Genomic DNA, 12500 nt, shown 5'->3' with positions numbered 1-12500 from the left:
CATCATCATCATCATCATCATCATCATCATCATCATCATCATCATCATCATCATCATCATCATCATCATCATCATCATCATCATCATCATCATCATCATCATCATCATCATCATCATCATCATCATCGTAGTAGTAGTAGTAGTAGTAGTAGTAGTATCTGAAAGCCTCGTTTCAATAACCCAAGAAGAAAAAATTCTTTTTTTTGTTTTTTGGCAAAGTCCATTCATGTTTTGGCATAACTAAGAGATTGTATGAGAAGTGCAGTGAAGTGCACATAGATTTTAAAATATTTCTGAATTGTCCTACATTGATTTTTCCGGGCCACGGAGTACCCCTTAAGAAGGCGTTTTGATTTTGAGCCAATTGTAGATAACATAAATATATGCGGCATAATCACGCTGGTCCACCTGTTCCAGTTAAATCACTGAAGTTAAGCATCGTTGAACCTGGCCAGGACTCAAACGTGTGACAATTTGGGAATACCATTTGCTGTATGTGCTCTCCGCTCATATCGGGATTGTTCTCAGTCTTCCTGGACGTATCTTTACCACTAAAATCATGCTGTACCAACTCGGGAAAGGTGTGGTTGGGTATTGCTTCACAATTACAAGCGTAGGCGCTCTTAAAGGGGTTATCCATTGTCTCTTAAGACGGAACGGAGGCCATTTATAGACATAATTTAATAATTTCAGTTGTGCTTTATCAAAATCATCTTTAAGCACATTTTTTTTAATATGTTTATACTTTGATATGATTGTAAGTTAGCAATGAGCAGTTAAAAAAATGAAAACAATTCTTTTTCAAAAATGTTGTTTTCGCGTTCCAATCAGAAAGAACGTAACTCTGCACAAATACAGAATTACGCCCCCTTTTTATTTTAAAGATGGCGGTCATCTTCTATAATATAAATCTCACTTGTTTAAATGTATGCATGTATGTTTGTATTTCTGCCTAAAACCTTCGACAGAGGCGACAGATTTTCACGAAATCGGTATCATTTTGAAGCTCGGATTTTCGGACGACAAATATCGAAAAATTGGCTAAAAATATTAATTCCTTCACCCTCAACTGGACACTTTTCTACAGGGAGGCATCGCTTTTTTCGCCGATATTTTCAAAAGCCATCCCCTCTTTTCGATTGTCTAACCTTAATTTAAACCTACGCTACTTCCAAATTGGCGATGGACGCAACAGAAAAGACGTCACTTTTTTTCATGTTATTTTCCTCCTTCGCGGTACGGGTTCGAGCCTGCCTGCCTACTGCCCCTCGTTTTTGCTCAACACACACCTCCAAACACCCGGGCAACGCCGGGCACCCAGACTAGTTTGAAAATAAATCTGACCCGGAAAAAGTGTTTTCTGGAAGATATTAAATTGAATGACATTTTATTCTTAAAAACATGTCACAACGATCCACAATAAAAAAGATTAAGGAACAGAATTAAATATTGGTAAATAGCTATTAACGACAGAGAAATAATAAAAAGATTGGCTTTAGTTTATATTAAACTAGCGATGGGTACCCGGCGTTGTCCGGGTGTTTGGAGGTGTGTGTGGAAACTCCGGGGAGGGAGGGGGTGTTAAAAAAAAAGTAAGTATGAGGATCGAACCCGAACCGTTGAGGCAAAGTTGTAAATTAAAGTGTGAAAAAAAAAAAAAGTGTGACGTTAACTAAATTCCCACCGCGAGATGCTAACGGAAACACGTTTGAATTTATGTAATTACTTGGATTTGGCAGGTGCCCATTTTAATGAGTTAATGAGGTCAAGTTTGATTGCGGGATAGTATTTCATTTACTGCGGAACGCTTTTTTTAATTTTTATTTTCCCAAGATGTTATAGGAAAAAGACTAACCCACATGCGGCGAGCGACAAATGTTGAATATTTATCTTCCTGAAATCGAGCAAATTAAATAGACAGGCGAGCTTCGTTGTTAATTGTGAGATGTTACGGTTTATATGTGATATAAAAAGTTTTAAAAAGTTGTGAACCAACCGACCGCTTCTTTGAAAAAAGCCTTTTGTAGACACACAGAAAAAGCGAACACACATACATACATGCATTTTCGCTTATATATATATATATATATATATATATATATATATATATATATATATATATATATATATATCTCGAGATGATAAAGATGAATCATCGCCCAAATGGGTTTGAATTTTCTTTCTATTTCTTTTTTTTTTTTTTTTTTTTCATAGCTGGATGATGAGTTCCGAGCTTTCATGAACGGTTTGCGTCCACAGAAACGGAATTCCACCCTGTTGTTTTCGGGCACGAATGTAAACGATCTTCCAAAAGAAATCGACTGGAGAAAAAAAGGTTATGTAACCGAAGTCAAAAACCAGGTAAATTGAATTTTAGTAGTTTTTTTTTTTCTCTCGATATGTATTGCTTCTAGTATTTTAAACCGTTTTTTTTTTCAAACAATTAAAGAGAATCATATAGGAAGCAACTAATATTGATTTATTGTACGTGAGATTTGGGATGATATTTGAAAATGGGTCACGTTGAAGTTAAATATTTTTTTTTTACCATAGCAATTTTTGACAATCGGACGATCTCTCCTGTTTTAAAAAAATGACACGGAAGATAACGTACATGCAGATGTTGATAAGCGTGAAAAGAAAAAAGTTACAAGTTGTAGCAATCTTGTTTTTCTTAGCGATGGCGGTGTGATCTGATCGCGGTGGTTCTGCTGTTCAAGTATTTTAAATTATAAATGATTATTTGAATACATTTTAAACATAAACCAACAACATTTCATTTGATCAGGCAATTTTTTGTTATTTTTCATTACTTTAAATTTTTTTAAAAAGAAACTATTAAAATGAAATCAGAAAAATTTACTGCATAATATATTATCTCTGCATAATATATTATCTCTGCATAATATATTATCTCTGCATAATATATTATTTCTCAATTAAATTTTACTTTAAAAAAGTGTCTTCAAAAAGTGTGCCCATCTTTTACTTTAAATCCCGCTCGAAACTGGAGCACTACGCACTTGAAATCACCGGACTAACACGTAAATTCTCGTCTCTTCGCCATAACACCAAAATGAAGGAAAAGAAAAAAATTCACGAACCGGACTTTCGACCCTGATGAGGCTATGTATTAGCGAAATATAGGACTTACAAAAAAAAAAAAAAAAAAGCAATAAACGATGATTTTATCATTGTATTCGACACTTCAAAGTTTTCAAAAAATTTCTCAATTAAATTTTATATTATCTATCTATTTATTCTATGTTTCTATTATATATAAGTAACTTTGTGTGAGTAAGCTCGTTCCTTATGAGCTCCAAAACGGCTGAAATTTTTTAAAATTTAACACGAATATACTTGATGCGCCTGGGAATGTTCTTACGTAGTTTTTTTTATCGGAATGCCTCCAATAAGTATCAAAAATCGATAATTGAAACAATCCGATTAAAGAAAGTCTGATTTTAATCAATGTTAACACTTTTATACGACCTAATATCACAAGTTTTATCACCGGACAAGCAGAAAAGTCCAGTCTATAAAATCAACTGTAGGAGGCGTTCAAAATGATTTTTTTCTGTTTAGAGCACTTGAATCATGATACTTGACTTATGCGTTTTGAAATTTTAACAAAGACACCATTTAAAGATAATTTCATAAAATCAACAGAAGATTCTTTGCAGTGCAATGTGGACGACAATGTATTGTGGGCTATTGAGAGACATGTGAAGCTTCCCTCCAATATACCGCCCCCCCTCCGACAAAATCAGGCAATCAATCGATTTGATTGAAAAAATGGTCCATTTCACCGATAATAAAAGTATGTGAACATTTGTTGATCCTTAATCGGTCCCTGCTAGTATATATATATATATATATATATATATATATATATATATATATATATATATATATATATATATATATTGTTAGTCATGTCATATGCATGCTACTGGTACCATGTAACCCAGTACTACCTGCCTCATGGTCGGGTCACCGGCGACTAAACTGGTTCCCCCACCAGACTTGTTTGTTGAGGAGGGTGGCTAGTCTCCCTGAAGGATTAAAACAAGACCTTCCAAAGGGCGAATGAACCCTTTTTCGGGGTCAACGGCCAACTAGCACCGTGTGTGTTTGTGTGTATGTATGTGTGTGTTGGGGTGGAGAGGGCTCCCGTGAGCCGTGGTGAAGGCAACCTTTCTAGGAGAAGCAAATCTCTGCTTTAAAAAAACCATAAAGCGGGAGACGAGTACCCGCATTAAGCTGGTGTGCAGTTTAACTTGTTGCTGGCTATCTTGCTCTTGCTTGTTGCTGGATCTCAACATTTTGAACCGAGAAAGAGACAGCTGTCGTACAAAGCTAAGACGCTGTAACATCATCTGTGTATAGATACTCCCTCAGGCAGTTGTCTATAAAAATGGTTTTGTGACCCATGGAGGCTTGAAATTCTGAAAGCATGTAATAATTGATCTCAATGACTGTCTTCAGCATCATGCCTGCTTGAGCGTGTGAAGTCGCCAGTAGGACTAGAAAAAAAAAGTAATTTTTGGGCTCATGTATTTTAAGTGTCTGAAGGAGCGGAACTCGTCTGATAAGACGTTGAAATCATATATATATATATATATATAGTGCCAGCAAAAAGAAAGTCCGCACGTGTAATTTTCTCAAAAACTGCAAATTTAAGCTAAATTGAATGTAACTGTTTAAACAGCCTATACATCGTTTGATTCGCCTTTTATTCCTCTATAATTTTACCTGTTTATATTTGACTTTTAATTGAAATATTCTAATGTTTACATCAATTTAAAACAATAATTTCAAATTGAGGAGGAAAAAAGAATTTCCGCAGCAACAAATTCGTTTAAAACCAGCTTAAATTATCGCCCCTAAATCAGTTTAAATATCCACCAACAGGCAACAGAGCATCTCTAATCGTAATTGTTGTTGTTCCAGGTTATACAATTTAACATTTAGTCCATATGCCACGACTTTCTCTTAGGGATCGTCAGGAGCTCATTAATCTCCACCTTTCTGCTTTATCCAATCGCGAAATCCGCCGCAGATTGAAATGTGATGAGAAAACGGCACGAAAGACTGTGCAAAAGCATCAAAACACCGGCAGTGTTCGTGATGCCCATAAATCTGGTCGTACTAGAGTTACTTCTAACAAGGAAGACAATGCTATCAAGATCCGCAGCCTAAGAAACAGATTTGAAACGGCTCCCCAAATCCAACAACAGTGTAATCTTGTTAAAAACTGTTCTCTTTCTACTATCAAGAAGAGATTAAAGGAATTTAATTTGCGAGGATATGTTGCAAGACGCAAGCCAATGATTTCTGTAAAGAACAGAAAGCGCAATCTGGACTTCGTCAGATGCAATAAAGATCATGACTCTTCATATTGGTCAAAAGTGCTTTTTAGCGACTAAAGCAAGTTCAATAGGCTAGGCAGTGATGTTAGGCCGTACGCCCGTCAGAGGAAAAATGAGGAATTTAATCCTAGGTGCTCAGTTTCAACACTGCATAGTAGTGGAGGTTAAGATTTGGTGTAGGGCATTCTTAGTACCAATGGTCCAAGGCCTATAGTTCACTTACAACGTCGAATTAATTCGACCAAGTACAGTAATATGTTGACTGAGCATCTTCTACCCTACTTTGGTCGGAATTTGGATGATAATCCCATCTTCATGTAGAATAATGCTCCCATTCACATAGCTGGATATGTCAAGAGGTTCCTGGAAGAGCATAGTATTGCGTGTTTGGATTGGCCTGCACAATCTCCAGACCTCAAATCTATCGGAAACGTATGGCATCACATAAAGCAACTTCTACGCAATGATAAAATTTCAAATTTGGAAGAACTTTGGACAAAAATTAAAGAAAAGTGGGATACTCTTTCCCCGAAGTATTGCTGCAGTCTAATTCAAGGAATTCCTAAAAGATTGCAGGTTGTCAAATTGCAGAAGGGCCATGCTACTAAATATTAACTAGTTCATTGTGTTCCTGTTGTATTTGTGTTGCATTAATGTCCTAAAGTTACATTTAAATAACAATTTTCTCTTTGCCTCCTCAATTCGAAGTTATTTTTTTAAATTGATGTGAACACTAAAATATTTCAATTAAAAGTCAAATATGAACAGTTAGAATTATAGAAGAATAAAATACGAATCAAATGAGGTATAGTTTGTTTAAACAGTTACATTCAATTTAGCTTAAATTTGCAGTTTTTGAAAAAATCACGAATGCGAACTTTCTTTTTTGCCGCCTGTATATATATATATATATATATATATATATATATATATATATATATATATATATATATATATATATATATATATAAATTCAAACACGGTAGCGTTTTATTAATATAATTAAAAGATCAAGTCACCCCAAAACATCCAAAGAAACAGCTATCGTCAGTGCAGATTTGGCACTGAACATGATCTCCGAAAACAATTTTTTAGTACATTTTACGACACCGTTTTATAATGCGTGACTGCGAATGTAACGCATTTACTGAGTGCACAGTTAGTGTTAACGTAACACCGGCGAAATGAGAGGTGGCGGTGGTTCAGTGGTTAACGACACAGACTGACGACTTGGTGTTCCAAGTTCGCATCCAATTCCTTCAAAAAAAAAAAAAAAAAAAAAACTCACTTTCACTTAGGACATTGACAACCTTTACGTAGTCCCTCCCGCAGGTACTCGAAGTTTTTCTAAAAATAATTCTGACTATAAAAACATAGGGGCAACGGATACCAACAACAAAATCTTCGGATGTATACGATGATGATGATGATGATGATGATGGTTATTTGCTAAATCCTTCGATTATTATTACAGTTTTACGTTACTGTAACATTTCTTAATGTGTCACCTGATTAATAATGCATTTGTTCTTGTCTTATATAGAAAAAGTGTGGCTCTTGTTGGGCCTTCGCTGCAACTGGAGCTCTGGAAGGACAGTATTTCAAGAAAACCGGGAAGCTAGTTTCTCTATCCGAACAAAATTTGATTGACTGCACTGATGCTTGTGGTAAGTAAGGCTATATATTTTTTTAAAAAATACATTAAACAAAATCAATTGCCAAAGTCGCTGGAAAAATGATGGGATCCTTCTACCACTCCAGTAGATATCTCACTCCTGATTCAATTCTCTACCTATATAAAAGCCAGGTTCGGCCAACGATGGAGAACTGTTGCCACATCTGGGTAGGACCTGCTAGAAGCAGCTTATCCTGTCTTGACAGAATTCAAAATAGATTTCGTAACTTAGTGGGGGATGCACTTTTCTCTTCCCTGCAACCTCTTTCCCACAGAAGAGACGTAGAGAGCCTATCCCTGCTTTATCGTTATTTTCATGGCATCATCTGAACTTCAATCTGTGGTTCCCCCTCGCCAGACTTTCATGAAAAACACTCGTCTTGCCATAACCACTATCAACAATTACCCACACTCTTTATCGTGCCTACACCTAAACGTAGATTCCATGAACAGAGTTTCTTTCTTAGAACTGCTCGCCTGTGGAACTCTATTCCGTTTGCCTGCTTTCCAACTGACTACAATCTGATTGTCTCCAAGTCCAACGTGAACAAGTTCTTATTGAACCGTCCCCCTAAGTAATCCAAGTTACAAAATTCCCACTAATGTTTACAAAGCTAAAATCACAATGACTAATGTATACGCATTAACCCTTATACTCGAGTGGCCTCTGGACCTTGATAAGTGGTGACCCCCTGTAAAAAAAACAAAGCAAAAAAAACAAAACAAAAAAAAAACAGCAATAGAGAGGTGAAGGTGGCTAAATGGTTAAAGAAACGGGCTGAAAACACGAGTGTTCAAAGTTCGAATCCGGTTCGTTTCACAGAAACACTTCCACTTAGGATTGTTGGCAACTTTCATTTGGAAACACCCCGTACGCACCTGATACTTTTCTAGGAAGAATTCTAACTAGAAAGATATGGGGGAAACGAACGCCAACAATAATCATTTAAATTATACGAATGAAAGAATGATGCTAAAAAAACAAACAAAAAAAAACGATAAACGAAAAACATTTTCAAAAAATTCTGAGAAATGTCCTTCATCAGAGCAAAATAATGAAATAAGCCGTTAAATCCAAAGAGGAAATAAACAAAACCTAAATATTGTTCCTATTTACAATGCCTCCCCACGAGACAGAGTTAAACACCAGGGTCGTTTTTTTAACGTGGAGAAAAGGAACAAAAATAAAAATTGTCTCAGTCGTGGAGGATTTCTCCTCCACTGGCAGAGAACAAGAAATTGAAGTGCAGCATCTGAAGACAGATACTACACTTTGATCTTGTCCCGAAGGCCAAGTTGTTATTAACAAGAAAGACGAGTGAATAAGAAAAAAAATAAAACAAACAAAAAAACGCGATAATAAAAAACGTGTTGATAATGTCATTTAAATTTGAAATATCTCTATCTCTACTATTACATAAAAGGAACTTTGCATCTGTGTGTATGTGTGTTCGTTCCCTATGGATTCGAAAACGGTTGGGCCGATTTTTATGAAATTTCAGACGAAGCAGTGTTCTTAGAGAGCTTTTATATTGGAATGCCTTCGATAAGTATCAATAATCGGTCATTGAAATAATCCGATGAAGTTAACATTTTACACAGTGTAACATTACAAGTGCATTTGAGAAGTTTTATAACGATACAAGCCGCAACATAAACGAAAAATTGAGTTTCGAAATGAATGTTTCTGTTTACATAACAATTGGAATATGATACTTGACTTTCGAATGTTAAACTTTAATTCACGCCATTATATAAAAATATTTTTTATAAAATCAACAGTAGGTTCTCTACAGTGCAACGTATTGTGGACTAAGTCACTGTGGGGAGACACGTGAAGCTTCCTCCATGTGCATCGCGATGGACCCCCAACTAGAGCAGGCAATCAATCGATTTGATTGAAAAATGTCGATTTCATCGATTTCAATGACAATAAAAATATAGGAGAGTGAAACATTCATTGATCATCAGTCAATCCCGGGCAACGTCGGATCACTATGCTAGTTTATAAAACAATATTTTGTCAGAAGTTTCTATTTGTATCTTTGTTAAATATGTTGGCGTTGCTTTCTGAAACATATACGAGAGTCGTCTCAAAAGCAATGCCTCCTATTATTCAACTTAAAAAATAAAACGTTGAAGATCTACAAAGACGAGAGTGGTAACATTAAAATGCGCGACCTTTTGTGCTTCAGAATTTATTTTCCCACATAGCCATCACCATTCTCGATGCACTTTTGTCAGCGATGGGATAGCGACTGTACATGGGCGCCTGGAGCGCGCTTTGTCAATCACATCTCTCGCCACTCTGAAATGAACGAACCCATCTCCTAACTGTTTTGATATCAACTGCACCGGCTTTGTAAACATTGAACAGGCTCAATTGATTGATCGGTTCAATGACGCATTTCTGCTTCTGACACACGTCCATGGTAGGGATTGCTTTCTTAGAGTATCACACCGTCAGTATCTACAACAGAGAGAAGAAACTTTCAGATCATGAATGCGTAAGTTCAGTCATAGTAACAATACAATTTGAAATTTTTTCTGATCCATTCGGACAGAATAAAATACAGAGGACATTACTTTTTGAACGACCCTCGTATAATTCATATTTTAACTATACTTTTGACAATAACATTTTATTAAAACAACGTTATTTTGTATTTTTGAGATGCAGAATGATATTCGTTTTATTTGGATTAATCAAACTAATGTTCCCAACTTAATTGTTATTTGTAATCAGTTATTAAGTTAACAAATCTTCTGTGTATTAATACCATAGTACCTTTAACGAAGCATGTCACGGTTTCCAGATTATAAATTATCCGATCGGGAGATCCTATTTATTAAAAAGGAGGATAGAAGGTCATAACATACTGCAAACATTAAATTATTATATAGATATATCTATATAATAATTTAATTATATAGATATATCTATATTAATTATATAGATATATCTATATTAATTATATAGACATATCTATATTAATTATATAGATATATCTATATAATAATTCAATGTTCGTGGTATGTTATCCCTTCTATTCTCCTTTTTAATAAATAGAATCTCCCGATCACCGAAGACGCAATGTAAAATAAATAAATAAATAAATAAAATAAAAAAAAGTGATGTCGCTTTTTAGCTGTATGTGAAATTAAAGTATACCTTCTTGGTCTGCCGGCCAGGATCCAAAGCTTGTATCTGCTCTGTTTAAAGATGGTATGATATGGCGGGGTTTCCGTTCGCGCCAAGCATTCATACAATAGACATATTTCACAAACTCTTATATGGGAGATAAACCGTAATAACCAAATATATTCTTACACTATAAATATCAGATTACTCAGATGAATACTTTTACAGCTTTAACAAAAGGGCTACAATAATATCGCGGAATCTCCATTCACACTGATCGTCCACAAAATGCCCAGCAGCAATATATTACGTATGAAAGATGCCACTGTGGAATTTCCACAGGCCCTGCTAGTATATATTAATACCGTAGTATCTGTAACATACGTACGTACGTGTGTCACGGCTTCCAGATGATAAATTATTTAATCTGGAGATCATATTCATTATGATGTCGCTTTTGGGCCGTGCGTAAAACTAAAATATACCTTCTTGATCTTCTGGCTAGGATCCAAGGGTAATATCTGTTCCGTCTAAAGATGGTATAATGATATCGTAGGGTTATCGTTCAATGTCTATACAATGGAAAGAATATGTCAGAAACTCCTATAAGGATATTCGAGATAACCCGTAATAACCAGATATATTCTGACACTACATTAACCAAATTACTTATATACATACTTTTACAGTTTTAACAAAAGAGCTACAATAATATCGCGGGGTCTCTATTCGTGCTGAACGTCCACAGAATGCCCAGCAGCAATATATTACATATAAAAGATGCCACTGGCGAATTTCAACAGGCCCCGCTAGTATGTATATAAAAATCTATATAATTATAAAACTCAAATGACCTTGTAACGATGTATGCAACCCACTTTCCGGTTTATGACATCCGGTTGCGCATGTGCGCATGACCTGCGCACTGAAATATTAACGTTATTATTCCGAAATTATTATTTAACATAGGAAGAGTAGGGTTTAAAATAACTTAAACGTAATAAAGAAATGAACGATGTAAAAAAAAAAAGCAGATATATAAAAATTTGAATTTAACTATAATAAGTATTATAGTATCTGTTCAGTGCACATTTACCTGCAAGTATGGCCAACCACTTATAATTCAGTAACTGTAAATTTTTTTTCAAAAATAATCAATTATAATAAACAAAACGACTCATAGAAATCTATCTATATTCTTTTTTCATTTTAATATACTTTCATAGAAATGTTTCTGTTATGTCAAAAAAAACAAACTATTTTCTTTACGTCACAAGTGTCACGCTCATGCATGAATTCTATAGCTAATATAACATACTGACCCAACGGGTCACGGGTAGTCTAGTATTTACTTAAAAATAACAACTCTCTAAGCGGAAGTAGGAACAACTATTTTACGAGAATATACTTAATTAAAAAATTTCGAAACGCATTCGAAATGAATGTTTCTGCTTAAAGCACAACTGCGCCATGATACCTGACTTTTTCATTTGAAACTGAAATTCAAGCCATTATCACCGCACAAGCAGTAAGGCCAGATGTATGAAATCAAAAGCACGTTCTTTGATATAACAGGGACACGTTCGAAATACATGTTTCTGTTTAGAGCTTAACTGAAGTATAATATTTGACTATTGCATTTTAAACTTGAATTCAAGCCGTCTATAATATAACTCCCCTCTGTCTGATTAAATGTATGTATGTATGTTTGTATGTCTGCCGAAAACTTTCGACAGAAGCAATGGATTTTCACGAGATCGGTTTCATTTTAAAGCTCGACCCTTCGGACGACAAATATCGAAACATTGGCCAAAAACATTAATTCCTTCACCCTCAACTGGGCACTTTTTTACAGGGAGGGGTCACTTTTTTCGCCGATATTTTCGAAAGTCATCCCCTCTTTTCAATTAGCTATCCTAAATTTAAACTTACGTTACTTCCGGTTTAGCGATGAGCGCAACAGCAAAGACGTCAGTTTTTTTTGTTGTTCATTTGTCTCCTTTGCGGTGGTCTTGGATATGACCTTAAACTATATCCGATATTGAGGCCCCAGCTTGTGGGCTTTGGGGAGTGTGGGGCCACCCCTTAATTGCCATTGCACACAGGTTTATTCTGACCCGGAGTGGTAGTACTTGTTAGGGTCCCAACTATGGGTTAAATAGAAACCGACTTGAAAAAAAAAATTTCTTCCAAATCACTGGATTCGGCATTACATAACCTGAAAAAGCGTTGATATTCGTAAAACAAAAACAACCAACCATCCTTTGCGGTACGGATTCGAGCCTGTTGGTCTACTACCACTTTTTTGCTC

The 12500-nt window shown here is 35.4% G+C and overlaps 1 protein-coding gene across 2 annotated transcripts in view; it reads left to right on the top strand.

Annotated features, from left to right (window-relative positions):
• The window catches only part of LOC145280095 (cathepsin L2-like), a 41151-nt gene that overhangs the window by 21347 nt on the left and 7304 nt on the right, over window positions 1-12500 (top strand). For both annotated transcript variants that reach the window (XM_080131820.1, XM_080131819.1), the window contains exons 4-5: window positions 2215-2361; window positions 6916-7039. In XM_080131820.1, the coding sequence (XP_079987946.1) occupies window positions 2215-2361; window positions 6916-7039 (271 nt within the window). The remainder of the gene's footprint in view (window positions 1-2214; window positions 2362-6915; window positions 7040-12500) is intronic.

The sequence above is a fragment of the Euprymna scolopes genome, chromosome 7 (assembly GCF_053919585.1).
Source record: "Euprymna scolopes isolate OS-2025 chromosome 7, ASM5391958v1, whole genome shotgun sequence".
Classification (NCBI taxonomy): Eukaryota; Metazoa; Mollusca; class Cephalopoda; order Sepiida; family Sepiolidae; genus Euprymna; species Euprymna scolopes.
This window is presented reverse-complemented; position numbering and strand designations above follow the sequence as displayed.